General features: G+C 39.8%; 1 protein-coding gene across 1 annotated transcript in view; it reads right to left on the minus strand.

Annotated features, from left to right (window-relative positions):
- Positions 1-17,031, minus strand: part of ATP8A2 (ATPase phospholipid transporting 8A2) — a 275,818-nt gene that overhangs the window by 185,740 nt on the left and 73,047 nt on the right. Inside the window, exon 24 of the mRNA XM_065730191.1 lies at positions 4,600-4,772. Coding sequence (XP_065586263.1) covers positions 4,600-4,772 — 173 coding nt within the window. The remainder of the gene's footprint in view (positions 1-4,599; positions 4,773-17,031) is intronic.

Below are 17,031 nucleotides of genomic sequence, written 5' to 3' on the forward strand. Positions count from 1 at the left end.
CATGGGTCTCTGTGGAATAAGATATCTGTTAATTGCAAGGCAGAAGAAAAGACAGATAATACAGCTATTGAAACATTTATTTCTGTTCCTCTTGAGGTTAACTATTTGTCAAGAGCCAAAACCCAAAAACAAGATACTGTGACATGTATATCAGTGTGATGAAGATACAATAACTTCACTGAATTTCCTTGCAGCTACACTAATTTCCATCAGCACAACACGAAAAGCAGAAACAGATACATACTGGATTTAAAAACTTCAGGAAGGGCTGGGGGCATCCTAATACAAATGGCTGTTATGCAGTAAACACAGGAAAAGAAAAGGGTGGTCAAACAAACTATTGTCTTTAAGAAGGAAATACTTCACTATATCTCAGTGAAGGGATATGAAAGCACAACAGATTTGTCCTGCATAAGCAACTTCTCAAAGCTTGCAATGAAACAGCTTAATAGATTTTGGCTTCTGTTCCAAATGATACAACAGCAGATTTGTGAGGTAAGTGATTACCATCCCAACACTTCCACAGCATGCCAGTTAATGTTCCACTTTGGTGAATGAAGAAGTTCAGAACAGTACATCTTAAGTAAGACAGGAGGTGGAGTTCTTGGTTTCTTTTGCCACACCTACCCAAACCCTCTACAAATAAGGGTATTGCTCACTGGTGAAAAAGGCTGCAGGGTCTAGGTACAGAAGCTCAATTTAACACTCTTGGTCCGTAGAGATGTATGTTGAAAAACACTGGCACAGGTTGTCCAGAGAGATGATGGATGCCCTTTCCATGGAGGCATTTGAGGTCATGCTGGACTGGGCTCTGAGCACCTGATGGAGCTGCAGGTGTCCCTGTTCATTGCAGGGCAGTTGGAGCACATGACCTTTAAAAGTCCCTTCCAACTCAAACCATTCTATGTTAAGATTAATACACTGCTTAAACAGCAGCCCAGCGTCACTACTTCAAGATGTACTGCAGAGGTGGCCAGTAACACAACCAACACAAGAAACAGCCTAAGGGAGCCTAATGAGAGATGTGGTCCCAGCCTGGTACCACTCATCTTTCTGGCAACCTTTGTTTCATTCAAGAAACACTGATGATTTTGAATCAGGGCAGTCTCTTCAATAAGGAGTTAACTATGCTGTAGTCATGTGAAAGCTACATCTTTCCCTTTGTTGTGTTCATATTCAAATCCAAAGAATGATCTGTTGTACAAAATAACTTCCTCTAAGAGACATAAACACAAGATAAATGATAAAATATCCTTGTTATCCTCACATAAAAGAATTAAAAACATTTTTTTAGTAACGTGTGGAATCCATAGACAGATGAGCAACAGCCCAGGTCTCACAAATGAAGTCTGGAACTGAACTGCTTTCCAAGCAACACTTACTTAGCTGAACAGTAAATTTTGCTTGCTTCGGACTAGTTGCATACCAATATCCCAGTCAGTGTAAAGAAAGATAAGATCTGTCAGTCTCTGGAAAACTTTCAGCAAACAAGACTTTTTCTTAAAGAATTGTCTGGTTTGATTTTGCAAGCTTCACCACTCTCCCAAGGGGTGCATTTTCCTCCTGTGCCAGTGGTCCAGAGACTATTCAACAGTGGAAGACTTAACCCCACCAGAAGATACCATCTCTCCCTCTAAATGCAAAATGGGGCCAGGCTTACTACAGTTTCATTTTAAGAGATTACTCCTGAGAATCAAGTTCAACTACAGTTTATGCCTAAAGCCCAGCAAATGAACATACAGTATACATTAAGTATATTAAAAAATAAAAATAAAAAATCCTTGAATGGCAAATGCAGCCGAAACACCCAGAGGGAATGAAAAATCTTATAGTAAATTTATGAAATATTAAGTCCTGTGAATTTATGCTATATTGAGAATAGCAACAGTACTCCTCCTAAAGTGCCTAAACATCATACCACCAAGTTTAAAGACCCAGATCCCCCTCCCAATTAACATTTTTGTTTGAAGACTAACTGTTTAATTTGAAATTTCCTCTTGCTGTGCCAATTACATTTTAAAACTCTTTCCTGTTGAAGTTTAAGTGCGCTGTCTTATTTTACACACAAAGTACTATTAAAACAGCCCAGAGTAGAAAAAAATGTTTTTCCTCTTTCAGTATCAAGCACCTGGCAAGTAAATGAAAAAGTTTCCTGCAAAGACTTAAAGGCTATTAAAGGCATTCCTCTTTTTCCCTGGGGACTCAAAACCCTGTTATTTTTATTCCTCTTTTTAAGCCTAAGAAATTACATCATCTTTCCCCTTTGATTTACACTTTACGGTATGGTTTTTCTGCATTGTTCTTCAATTTTCTAATTCATTAATAATTAAAACTGCTGTTGCCTTGGTTATGAAAAAGTAGAAGAGAAAATGCTTAACATTACATTTCTGTTTGTAAAACAGGCAACCACATATTATATATATAAAATGAACTATGAATTTTAAAAATTGCAGTAAAATTGCAGTGTTATTTTCTTTAACTCCACAGGTTTTTGACAGAGCTCACCAAATGTATGAGGAATAAACTAACAATCTGCCTCAGAATGATCTGTACCAGAGCGTGAACAAGAACTCTCTGTAGATAACAGCTTTACTGGACAACACGGGGGCCGTTTACTTCTAAGCACCTGATGCTTTGTAAGCCTAAGGTAACTGAGCACAAAGGTAATAATGCAGACCTACACAGAGTAGCTCTATACACAAGCCAATACTTCCACAGAAAATAAGTATGGTGTAAGAAATGCATGGTGGATTCCATGCTTTCCATTGTTATCTTGGATTCTAAAAACAACTTGTCCTGTTGCATTCAAGAGACATTACTTCAATTATATGAGCTCCAACTTGTAAAACATAGCTTCTGAGTCCTATGAAACAGCTGCAAAAATGAGACTCATCAATACCTCATGCCACATTCCCTAAAACATTAATCAATCAACAACAGCTAAAAAAATATTATAAGGGACTGAGTTGGAATTAAGTCATTGTAGTTGGCAACCAGTCGTAAGAGAGCTTTGGAGAAAGGCTAAGAACACTGCCTGGAGAATACAAACAAAAAAAATCCCATACAACATTTTCATCCAGTCACAGAAACAAAGGATCACATAGCTTGGAAGGGACCCCTTGCAATCACCTTGTTCAATTGCCCTTCTTAAACAAGGTCTGGCATAACAGGTTGTTCAGGACTGCATCTTGTTGAGTTTTCCATGTGTAACAACAGAGGCTCCATAACCTCTCCAGTAAACTCATTCCTGTGTTTGACACCCTTATAGTAAAACACCACATTCCTATATTCAGTGAAAATTTCAGACGCTTTTCTTTTTGGTTGTTGCCTCTTGTCTTGTCACTAGGTACCATCACAGAACAGTCTGTCTCTTTCATCTTCATTCCTCCCCATTAGGTGTTTATGCCAACTGACAAGACAGCCCTAAGATTTCTCATCTCTGGACTGAACAGTTCCACCTCTCACAGCCTCTCCTCATATGAAAGATGTTCCAGTATCTTAATCATCTTATGCCAGCCTGTCTCCTGTAAGTCCATTTAGTTCTTGTACTGGGGAGTCCAGAGCTGGACACAGCACTCCAGATGGGACCTCATTAGGTGTTCTCATTAGAGAGTGGAAGCACCACCTTCTCAACCTGCTGGCAATACTTTCTGCTACCACTCAGGATTCTGATAGCCTTTTTCTGCTGCTGGGGTGCATTGCTGTCTCACGGTCAGCTTGTCCCCACTAGGATCCCAACATCACTGACAAAACTGCTTTCTAGGCTGATAGTTACACACTTCTATTGGAGTATAATCTCCTTTCAATATAATCTTTTTTATTTTTTAATATAAAGTTCAAAATATCACAACCTTCCTGCTACATAGGAATCACAGAATTGTAGGGGTTGGAAGGGACCTCCAGAGACCATGGAGTCCAACCCCCTGCCAAAGCAGCTCCCTAGCCCAGGTTGCACAGGTAGGCGTCCAGGCGGGTCTGGAACGTCTCCAGAGAAGGAGACTCCACCACCTCTCTGTGCAGCTGTGCCACTGCTCCGTCACTGCACTGGGAAGGAGTTCCCACACACATTTGTGCAGAACTTCCTATGCTTCAGTTTGTGGCCATTTCCCCTCATCCTATTACCACAAACTTTTAGGCTCCTATTTTCCTTCTGCAGCAGTCATGACATGGAACCAGTACTATGGTTTCACCTACAGTCAAATTCAATTTCGATCTAGTGGAATTAGTGGTGCAGCTGACTGAAAGCTCATTACAAAGGTTTACAAGGCTGCTGCACCACAGAGGATCCTGCAGAAGGCCAGGAAGAACTGAAATCTTCATCTCTGTTGCCCTGTTGGTCAGTCTTAGAATGCTTTAACAGACCTTGATGAGTATACAAAAAATACTTCTCCATAGTTCCCCTTTGCTTCTCTCAGCAGAGCGCCAGCTTCTCAACAGTTCCACAACAGAGAAATCAATTGTTATCAAGTGGCTCACCACTGCAGCTTACTTCTTGAATAGTAAACAGTAAGTATTGAAAGGAAAGCTAACATACAAGATGAAATTTCATAAAGCTTCATGTCCTTCCTGTTACCATTAACAAAATCTGGAATTTCTTACCTGCAACAAATGACTGCTTTACAGGAGAGTGCCAAGTCCAGAAAGCTCTGCCTGACTTCAAATGAAAGGGCATACTTCAGTGTATGGCCATCAATAATCAGAGCAATATCATTTTCCTTGCCCAAGGAGTCCCCCAGACTGGTACAATGGTGAGTCAAAGAAGCTCTTGTTGCCTGAAGTATAAAACAGAAATAAATGTTTAATGTTTATATAAAAATGCATGTAAACTGTAATAAGACATTTCTGGACTACACACAATGGACAGTTTGTTTGTACCCAACTAGCACTGAAGTAAAAAGACATTTTTTACATAGAGACATTAGTTTGGGTCACACATCAATCAGACTGCATCAGGCTGATGAGGAAGACACACCTCATTTCAGTGCAGACTCAGGCATCTTCATTACACATGCCTAAGTGAGCACAACCTACAGCAGTTGTGGCACATCCTCTTAAACTTCAGGGCAAGTAAAACCTAATGCCTTTCATGTCTTTCAACAACATCCAAAGTATTAATACGTGTTCACTCTTTTCTACCCCAAAAAGGTTTTCACCACCAGCTGCTGCTGGGAAAAATCAGTATCACCCCAAATACTTCAGCTTTCCCTCTGCAATGAATTTTGCAATGAAAGCAGTCAGTTCTCTTCATGTTAGCTTAACTATCAGCTCTAGCTGAGTTAACTACTGTTAGTGGTTCAAGAAGTTTCTCATCATCTTTTTGAAAGAGAAGGTCTTGACTCATGGCATGTGGGACAGTAGAACATGAAAATCAAAGGCTTGAATAGCCAGCAAACCTAACACTGCTTTCTACATGATAAGTGATCACTAACTGTTGGACTATAACTTTTCAGATTTTCCTCTTGTTGGAAAAAAACAAAGCAAAACATCATCATTGGCATGTGCAAAAATAATAGCTTTGTTTTAGCAAGTCCTCACTTCACGTCTCATGTTTTCTCCACTCAAACTAACCAGAAAGAAAATACACGCCAGCCCATCTCAAAACCATGCACCTTTAGATGACTATGCTAAACCAAGTTTTACACATTCTTCTGCTTACTGATATTTAAAAGTACCCCATTAATGATCTTTCAGTGTTAGTCTAAAGACAGTGTCTTTTGTTTTTCTTTACATAAGAAGAAAAGCCACTTTCATAGAGTTATAACAGTCAGAAATGAAAATAAAGTATTTATGAATAATTGCAATCCACTCATCATTTTCTAGATCCAGATTTCTGCAAAGGATTGAGAAGCCACAAACAATTGCCATGTGCTGCATTTCCTACCTGCATTTCCCATTTAATAGACAGATATAAAAAAGAAAATGAACAAAAAATATTAACAAAAAGAACAACCTTAATGCATTTAAACTAATTCCTCTGGATTATACATTTGCTGGTCCTGAGGAGCACAGATTTCCTTAATTAAGGCCAGAACTCATGCAATTACGATTTTTCTCTACGCTCAAAACAGAAATCAGTGATTTTGGAAATGGATAGGCAAAACAAAGACATACACAAACCTCCATCTATGAGCACTCTAACAAGGATAGCAAAAGATTTAAACATTTGTCACTATCAAACTCATGTTAATAAAAAAGCTTCATAAAAAAGTTCCATATCTCATTTCTAAAATAATAGGTAACAAGTTTACACTACTTTAATACTTCCTTCAGTGATTTCTTCAGTATCTACACATGAAGGGAATAAACAGAACAAAAGGAAAGTCTTCCCAGCTCTAAAAGTTCTTTCTCGATTTAAGCCTTCACATGCAGTGCCTGTGTACTACATGGCCAAAACTTCATTCGGTTTCTGTGAATATAGTGATGGAAAACTATGCACATAATCCTGTTCCTCTGGCTGTAGAAAGCTAGATGGCTATTTTATATGAGAGGTGCTAAGTACAAGAATGTCAGCACAGCAAACATGTCTAGCTTCTACCAAGATCTTTTGTAGGATCTCCACATTCTAGAGTCCCTAGGCAAGAAGGACAACAAGCAAGTTTAGACCTCGAGTTGCCCAAAACACCTTGCAGAAACCCTTCCTACTTACTGTTCATCTTCCAACTGAGAAGTATTATCCCACACGTAGTGTACAACAGCACAGTGACATTTTTCAGCTCAAATACTCAAGTACTGAGAAAAGCTGCATTCAATATTTAACTAATTAAAACAACAGCAGTGTTTTCAGCTCACACAAAGACAGTCTATTAACATTTAGATCTGATATTTTAGGACAGGACAAGTGTTTTTCAGGAGAATCCTCTAAGCAAATGTTACAGGGCTGTTTCTCACACTTAACCTCACTCCTCACACGTCATGCAAAGCTCTGTCCCCTCCTAAATACGTTTTCTCTGAGGTGCCACCATCTCACTGCTGAGCCCAGCTGTGCCCTGTGGTGGCTGCTGTGGAGTGGGCTATAAGCAGCTGTGCCTAACACAGGGCAGCCCCTGCTCCCTCCCCACAGAAGCCATCCAACCCCTTGCCACTTACCCCCCAAAACCATCAGACCACAGTTGACTAACCCTAACTTTCTCACATTTCCTAGAGGCCAAAGTGCCAATAAAAATTACAGCTGCTCGGATGTCATATAGCATATCAGTGCTTCCAAGCCTTCCAACAGCTAGAATTACTTGAGCAGGCCTTGTTTTGGTTTCTTCGCACTTCCTCCTGCTCCCATTTTGGGGACAAAGTTTTACAAGGTTGTAATAGCAGTACATTTTCATGCTAGCTAGGACTACTGTGACCACAGCCATCGGGGACCTCAAGCTTTCCAACTGCAGCTTCATCACACTAACAGCAGGATCATCCCAAGCTACCTGGGGCTCTGATCACTCCCACTAAAGCTTTTCAGAAATAATCAGCAATAAAAGTGTCCCCATTCTGCTGATTACAGCATTTTAAAAAGATTATGTCTTATGCTACATGATTATGCCAATGATCTTGAAATGTCTGTAAGGTCATGGTAACAAAATGTTTTCCTTTGTCTTTCTACTCCCAGCTCAAATAAGAATGGCTTTCTTTTAGACAGGAAGATACACCAGAGATTCCAGTGAAATTATTTAATCACTGAATTTTAAAAGTGCTTTTCATGCATAACACTAAGTGAACTTAGTCTGACTCTTCTAAGGCACAATGGCCACAGTGCACTGAGCAGAAAATACAGTAAAATAACACACACAAAAATAGCTACAGTCAATCAAACCAGAGTCTCACCATCACATTGGTTGCCAAAGTGGAAAATAAAAAACAAAAGTATGGAAAGCAAATCCCAGCACTCCCCAAAACAGCCTCCTGGTCCTCAGCAGCTGGCAGCTCAGCAAATCCTGAGCCACAATCAATGCCTGTTCCATAGCAGCCCTTCGTCCTCAGTTAGCATTCAGAATCATTTAGAAGTTAAAAAAATAAAAAATAAAGATCTGCTAGTAAGGGAACAGATGCCATCTCCGCACAAGAGTAAAGTAGAATGTAAAGCCAAATGTAGAGAAGGGAAAAAAAATATTGGAGATGAAATGAGCTTGAGTGGTGAAGATGTTCTAAATACAACAGCAGTCAAAGCAGCATTTCTGAATTGGGAAGAAAGAGGAAGAGAAGGAAGGATCAGTCAGATACAGTGACCATTATATGACTGTACTTTTCAGACAAAGCCTAAGTGGGAAGGGAACTGGGCCACTTTTACACAAGAAGGGAAGAAAAAGGGAGCAGAAGCTGCTTTTTCATTTATTTTCTCTTGTCCCACTCATGGGTGTGGTACACCAAACAACCTCCAACTCAAACTAAGAAACTAGTCTCAAAGAGGAGACAAGGTTAGAGATTAAGTTAACGAGTATGACAACAGCCTGCATGGGGCACTGTCAGCACAGGGCAGCTATTTCAGACAGATTACATTTTGCACCTTCTTCATTACAATAATGAATGTGTCACTCCCTCCTTCCTCACTAAGCAGTGAGGAACTAGATTTATGACTTCACGGTGTGCTTTACATACACTGTCCCTGAAAACTAAACACAAAGCAAATGACTGCTGAAACCATAAGAAATTGGTCCAGAAAAGAAAAACAAGGCTGTATCTTGAGCACGGGCCGTAGCCCAACCACCCTCCACCACACATGGGAGAAAAATCTGAGGGCAGGAAAGCAGGAATGTTATTCAACATACAACATCTGTTGTCCAGAGAAAGCAGGAACCAAAAGAAAGTCATACAGCAACAGAAAGACTTCCTAAGGTGATGTTTCTCTTCAGGTGAGAAGACAACAGCCTCTCTGTAGCTTATTGTGATGACACATACACCTTCTCTAATTCATGCTCTAGTAACTGAACTTAAGTATCTTATTTATAAGGTGTTGCTGAATTAGTAGTAGGTTTAACATACTGCAATAATTTATAAACCAACAATTATATGTCAGGAATCCCACTTAAGAGCTTTACAAAATGCAGTTTAATATATTCCTCCTAACTTAAAACCTAACAGCTAATACAGTCAAGTTCTAATTCCTACATTTGCTTCTTCCAACATCTTAAAATGTCTGTATGTTCTTTTTGCTTTGCTTTGGTTTTTTGTTTTGGGTGGGGTTATTTTTATTTTTTTTTGGGGGGGGGTTGTTTTGTTTTGTTTTTTAAAAAGCAAACAAACACAACAACTAAGCCTACTTTGCTGCTCCTGTAGGCCAGAGCAATTAAGCAAAAGAGAGCATCTCAGATCTCACTGGGTACATAACAAAGACTTCCTCACTAAGCAGATGAACAAACATTTGGAAACCAAGGGGAACTATATTCCTCCATGGGCAACTCATTACTGATAACTAGAACAGAAGTCTCTACTTTGATAGCTAGCTTTTACTCTTGTTTGATATCAAGGGATAAAGTTTCTTTGAGTCACATCAGGCAAGAATAAATCAATCCTTTACTGGAAGAAGCATGATGGAGAACAAATCAATACTTGTCCTAATAAGAGTCTGAATAAACTCAGACCAGTGGAATACCACCACCCTTCCTGTTAAGTACCCATCAAAAGTAAAGTTTGTCAGGACTTCTGGAAAACAACAACCACAACAATCAAAATATTACAAAGCACTTCACATCTCCACAGTGAACTTGTTTTTTCTTCCCTCAAGACTTCCTTTCTACGCGCAGCACACAGCTGCTCTGGAGAGCCCTGGAGAGGTGCCTGCCTACCAGACCTTATCGTATTGGCAGACGGATTTTTCTCTCCAAAATTAAAAATACAGATACCACTTGACTTCAGGGTCTGAAAGCAATAGAGTCAGAACAACCACCTGTTTAGTAACCTTGATTCAGTGGGCTATTCAAATACAGATATTTCATTAGCCCACAGAGGACATGACCACAAGCTTACACATTCTGCTTTACCGAAGCAACATTATCAGCTTAATTAGAGCTTCACAAGGCCTTAAGAATCCATTCATATACAATTACTAAGTAAACAAGAGCTGCGTAGCACATTAAATTAAGATTGCAACGTGAACAAGCAAAGGAAGTCAGGGCCTCTTATTTTTCCTAACCTTTTGAGCACTCTCTATCAGGAGGATGGGTAGTGGGATTCTGATTATTAATGTATCAAGAATTCTGACTCACAGAAGCATGTGTAAGGGTTAAATGTTGTAGTCTTAATGCCTGAGTTAAATTCAAGACGTGGCATATTCCATAACAAATTTACTCCATATGCTTTTCCTGTTTATTTTCCCATTTCCATTTTAACAAGTCACAACCACAACCACATCCTCGAGTAGACCATTTACTTGCATTACTGTCTTAAAAACAAACTTTCAGATTTTATTGTTTTGTGTGTGCACAGCTTCAATCCAGAAGACAGAATAACATGATTAGCACACTACCATAAATCTCCACAGCAGTGTAATTTGTTGACAGGCAGAAAATGAAAACATCCTGAAGTGGAGTTTGTGTGGTCTTTTCTCTAGACTGCACTCTCAGGATCTGTAACCAACATTTAAATGACATGTTTGCATATTCTCACTTTCTAAGGCCTCAGAAAAAAACATCTGCTATGCCCAGCTTTGTATTTAAAGAACTATAGTGACATTACCAAATCCTAGGATTTCCCATACAATTATTTCCTAATTTAATGTAACAAATCTAAAGATTTTAACATGATACTTAGAGCGAATTTGTAATCCAATGAAAATTGAGTTAACTTAATGGAGCTCAGCTGACATCACTGAAAACAAGACAGAAAACAACAGGTCCTTAGAAGAACTGCACAGGCTATATAAAAATCTTAAAAGATTTTTATTTTGAGGTTTTTGTTTTGTTTAACAGCAGCACACTATACAGTCCATTTGCTCCCACTGGAGCTTGGATAGTTTACATGCTACAGCAAGAAATGTTATTGGTTTGAGGCAGTCCGGTATCCAATGTGAAAAAAAAAAGCATCAAATACTTGCCAAGAAAAAAACTCAGCAGGACTAGCTTGTGGTATAACAACTCTTTCCCAGATTTATCTAACAAAACAAGCTGATACCTAGAGAGAAAGTGCCAGATCAACCTCTTGTACTGAAACAAGAATTTCCTTTTTATAACTTCCTTTTCCTTCCTATGAGTAGACACTGCGAGTAACCACATACAACAATTCTTTTGCTAAACTGAAAATTTGAAGTCGAAATGCCTGCCATGTCTCCTGCCCTGTTTTAAATGAAGTTTTCCATGGCTGACTTCGCAGCGTAAGTCCACTCAAGGTAACATTTGCCAGCTCAACTTCATGTGAAGCTGTCCCCTCTATCCTAACTGCAACTCAGACGCTTCACAACATATTTGAGCAGTGAGGAGTCCTTCACTTCAAACTCCTTGCCATGCCTGAGGGATCTGTAAGGACATCTGGCAGACACAAGTTTACAGGAGAATTGGGATAACAATTGTAAAGGCAAGACAAACTAATGTCTAAATCAAAGTTGGTGAAACGTGATACAGGTATTTGGAGCAACACCTGTTGGGCAGAGGAGTCTCTGGAAGTACTTTCCACAATAAAAGCACATGTGCAAGTGCTAACCTTGAAACGTCTCCTCAAATTGAGAAAAAAAATACTACTTCAGTTCTAAAACAGATACTCACTTTGCCAGCTTTCCAAGTTTTACACTGAACTCCAAGAGGTGAGCAAACAAGTTTCTAAAAGCAGACAGGCAACTTCCAAAGACCTAGCTGTAAGTGGGAGTGCAAAATATGCTGCTGGAAAGCCTAGGGAAGAAGATTTCTCGAGTAGAAGAACCTGCTTGCAGCACTTGTTGGCCAAGTTCCCCTGCTTCCCCTCTTTTGCAAGTTTCTACAAGTGATCTTCCTCTGAATAGCTCATTCCACGTACTCTTACATACTTCTAATTTCTTCTATTTTAGAGTTAAATTGCGGGGGTAAAAAAAATCAAATACAGCAGTGTTTGCCAGGTTCAGTGTCACCTGCTTAGATAAAAATGATCCAAAAGCTGTGTTTTACGCCTATCGAAAAGGAAATTCAAAACAGGAGCAGAATGAGAATTATCTGGTAACTAATATGACAATATGCGAGTCCTAATACAATCTAATCTACAACAGCATGAACTTCCATCTTCCACTCATAAAAGTTCAGACAAGCATTTCCATACTTTCACAAAGACAATGATGCTTCTAAGAACATCCACAAAACTACTCCGGCCTTCTCTGGGTCACAAACCCAAATTACAAACTTCACATTGGTATGACTACCCAGCTAAACAGTGCCATAGATGAGGCAGTAACTGTATGGAAGAGAGCAGGCTATGCTCCTGTGCCATGCTTCCAGCTGGCCTTTTCCCTTTTTCATCACAGCATAACACTTCACTCACATGCAATTGTAAGCTACTGACTCCTTTTCTGCTGCTACCCTGTATTCACACAACTAAATACTCCTGCCCAACAACAGAACACAAGGCTCACCCTCTTGATTGATATTTTTCAGGTCACTCACTGATCACCTGAAAACCAAACTGAAAAATCCCAACAGGCAAGTAGCTTCACAGCTTGGTAGCATGTGCAAGCTTTTTGGATGACCCCTCCAACAACACTTCAGACACTGATTTCATAATACAAGTCCCAATATATTGACTTGGAAAGAATACTAAAAAAAAAAAAAAAAATTAACAAAAAAAGCCTGAAAGATATAATCATCCAATATTCCTTCTCTAATACAAGCCCAGCATGATTTTGAGTGAATTTCTTCCTAAACGTTCTTTAACAGCAGTGCCAAGATAATTTAACATTCTCAGAGCCTGGTGAGAATGGGAGTAAGCACATACAATGGCTGGGGAGTAGTGTTCCCTAAACCATTTCTTCAAGTACCACATAAAAAAAAAAAACACAAAAAAAACCAACCAATAACTGTACTTTCAAAATTAGTTTCAGTAATGTTCTTCACCAAGTTCAAAGAAGCTTCAACTTACTTAAGTAGAAGAAGTAGTACCATCTTTTGGAAAGATTATCAATGATGAGCATCTGCCTTTCCACAAAAGCCTATAGATGTTGATCAAGCCCTCCTCTGGATGCAATCAAGCACCTTAACATCCTTTTTATGTTGCTGAGCCCAAAATGACACACAATAGTCAAAGGGAGGACACACCACCACTGAACACAGCAGGAGAATCACCTCTCACCAGCTGGCTGTGCTTAATGCCCTCCAAATTGTGGTTTGCCCCTTGGCTGCCAGGACACACTGCTGGCTCGTGCTGTGCTGCTGCCACATCACCCATGGGTCCCTTCTGCGCTGCTCTCAGCCATTCGGCTCCAGTCTGTGCCTGTGTCTGGCACTGTTCATCCCAGGTGTAGCACCTGGCATTTTCCGTGTTGAACAGCACCACACAGTTCAATATCTTCAGTGAACTTGCTGAGGATACATTCCACTCCTGCATCCAGACCACTGGCAAAGATGTTGAACTGTACTGCCCCTGGAATCAAGCCCGGGGGTAAATGCTGGTGACCAGACACCAGCCAGTTGTAACCCCTTCGTTGTGTCCCATTGAGCACTATCATTCAGCCAGTTCATCCCCCATATAAATTTGATGCACAGATTTGATAAACTTAAATAGCACAATATGACATGCACAATCCTAGCAAATCTGTTTATAGAAATCCATTTGAGTGAAATTTCACCTTATAAAAATACTACACAATTATACAGCAACTTGCAAATATCACTAAGAATGTGAGGCAAGACAACAAGAAACCATTCCTCAAGCACATCAAATGACATCACTACCTCTACCCAGCAATACTTGCCTACTTAATTGCACTGTGATTCTGCTAGATGAATACAATCCCCTACCATGCCAAGAAAAACATCCATATGAAGGACCCGGAGATATTAGATGGCTGCACTGAGGTTATTTTCATTGCTTTGAATTCAACTTCAACCTGGAATTCTTTCACAGCATGCCAAGTAATCTAAAACTCCTATATAGAGTCCTTAATCTTCATAGCAAGTCTCAGGTTATCACATAAAGACCAAATCTTGCTTTTAAAAATTAGATAAACAGATCATATCAGTACTCTGACATCTCCAGTGGCAGCTGAAAGTCCAGATGAACTGGACCATCAAGAGGTGCACATGATTACTCAAGGATGTTTTCCCTTCTGTAACACACTGATTGTGCAGGAGCCAAGGAACTTTGTAAATAGGAAAGAAAACAGACCCCAGAGGCACCTCTGTCCTGTCAGCAGTGCAATCATCTCCGAGCATGCAGCATGTAGTTTAAAAAGAAAAGTGAAAGCTGTATTTTATAAGTTGTGTTTGATGAAAGAAAAATAATTTCCAAATATGCCAGTTGGGCACACCGTTACAAACACATATCTCATTGTCAGACAACCTGAAAGTGAGATAGTTGAAGGTGGCTGTAAGCACTGAACAGCTCAACACTTGAGAACTACAGTTAAGTGCTCGAGTGATGCAGAATGCCAGACAGCTTCGCTGAGAGTATTAAGCTCAGCAGGCAGCCATGTGGAATCTTTAAGGAACCCATCTGAAATCCCCATAGCCCACGAGCTGAAGGCTCAGAGCAGGGGAGAAAAGGAGGAGGAAGGATAAGAAGCTTTCACCTCTTCATCCGGAATAAAACAATTGACCCTTTCACCAACCAGCCATCTCGCTGTCTGACAGATGAAGTATCCTGGCAGGGTAGTGGCAGAGAAGAGTTGCATAAGGCTTCTGGCTTTCAGAATGGTGCCTTTAGCAGTCATGTAAGAAACACATGTGCATCTTGGGAAGACTAGGAATTTCAAAGAGTATACTAAAATCTTGTTCTCTTTAAACGAAGAACAAGATTAAGATGATTATATAATTTTCATTTACTCCTGAAATGCTCTACATGGGACTATCCATTGCTTTCAATACATATTAGACATTTGACCACAGAGAACGATTTATATTACACACAAGATAGTTTATGACTTGGACGACTGAAAGCACAAGCAAAAAAGGCTTGTACTGCATAATAACACATCTGTGTGATTATTAAAAGTAATTGTACTCTGCCAAGAGGAAGCAGTCTGTTAGTTTTGCTAACAAGTCAGAATGCCGTTGTGTTTTAGTATTTTACCTTTATTAAATGTATTCAACGGAATGAGCTCTTTCAATTCCTTCTACTTTTGACAAATCCCAACTGCTTTTTCTTTTTCCAATAGACTAGTCCAGTTTTATCACAGAAGGAAGAAGCTCTACAAGAAAACTATGCTTCTGCTAAATCATTTCCCAAAGAACAGCTAGCTTTTCAACTCACAAGTTATCTTCAAAACAAGAAGATTCTACAGCCTTCTGCCTTAGATCACGAAGATGTGGGGATTCTGTCCTTCAGAGTCTTAACCTCATGTTTCTATATATAAATTTAGTACGTTCAGTACATGCTTATTAACACATAAAAGACCAAACATTGTGAAATAGATACTGAAGAATCCATCTTTTCTCTGAAAGAGTGCCATATGTAGGAAAGAGCGTAGAGTCGATTGGTTTGTACATGACCAGACTGCCTCAACCTAATTTCCTCATACTCAAGCACCCTGGCAATACAGGCAAGCATATTTGAAAAATCACGTTCACTGTGAAAAATCATATACCATTTCCAAGTTACACTACATCTCTTGTGTTTAAAAGAAATTGTTGTTAATACCTTTTTGTATGTGGTAAAGTCAATCTGTAAGACACGCAAACAAGGTTGGTGAGACATAATTTTCCTCTCTGCATACTAGTAAAATAAAAAGAAGGGCTAGTGAATAGCCACTTTCAATTATTTTAGTCTTTTACTCCCACTTCTTTCTCCAAAATCTCCCTTAAAAAAAGCCACCATTAGCATCTGTGCAGTTAATGGCTCAGTTGCATGCTAGTGTTAAGTAACAGAGGCCATGCCACTGTCAGAGTTCATAGCCAAAGTTATTCTAGTGCTAAAGTAAAAGGAAACTACTTTGAGTATTAAGCCAAACAGCAAACTATAAACTCAAAGCTACTCAAGACTGTCCCACGCATGCAACAGGCCAACTTGTCATATTAGTCTTCCTTTCAAGTGCTCGCATACTATTGAATCTGTTTCTCTGAGTGAAGCAGAGAAAGTTCCAGAGCAGCTGATCAGCACAGGCAAGCTCTGTAATAAAACTGGCTTTCAAGCAGCAGATTGCTTTTAACACAGCTTGTTTTCTTAAAGCCCTGGTTTTGATTTAGACACAATACAGGTATTGAAGAGAAATATGAGAGAAATTACAGTTCTTGAAATATCCTTTGAGATTTTGCTTCTACATTAAAAGCACGACAAACATCAGAGGTTATTTGTGCTCCTTGGACTATATTTTTTTTAATTTTTACCCATAGTTGACTGGGCAGTAAAGCGACAACAGCAGAGGTGTTTTCAGAAGGATCTGATACAAGCTGGAATTCCAAGACCTCATCTCTAGGAAAGAAGGAACATGTACGTTTACTAACCATTCCCATCCAATTGGGACTTCTGTAAGGACTCCTAAACTCATTTAACATCTCTGAACACCACTGACTCGTTAATGAATTAATTCAGGCATCCTGCCCTTCAGTGCTTACACAAGGGAATACACAGGATGCAACAGTCAGGCCTCTTTATACCTGGCATCAGTCCCATCTGTACCCTCCCAGCACCTATTATAATACTGAGCACAGAAAGCAGACAGCCCACAAGGCAGTACTCTCCTGCCTAAACCTTGGGCAAGCAAATGCCACCCTCAGCAAGTTTGCTGATGATACGAAGCTGGAAAGAATGGCTGACATGCCGGAAGGCTGTGCTGCCATTCAGCGAGACCTGGACAGGCTGGAGAGTTGGGCAGAAAGGAACCAGATGAGGTTAACAAGAGCAAGTGTAGAGTCTTGCAGCTAGGGAGGAATAACTGCATACACCGGTACAGGTTGGGGGATGACTGCTGGAGAGGAGCTCTGAGGAGAGGGACCTGGGTGT

The sequence above is a fragment of the Cyrtonyx montezumae genome, unplaced genomic scaffold (genome assembly GCF_038088225.1).
Source record: "Cyrtonyx montezumae isolate F1298 unplaced genomic scaffold, pur_monq_1.0 scaffold_12, whole genome shotgun sequence".
Lineage (NCBI taxonomy): Eukaryota > Metazoa > Chordata > Aves > Galliformes > Odontophoridae > Cyrtonyx > Cyrtonyx montezumae.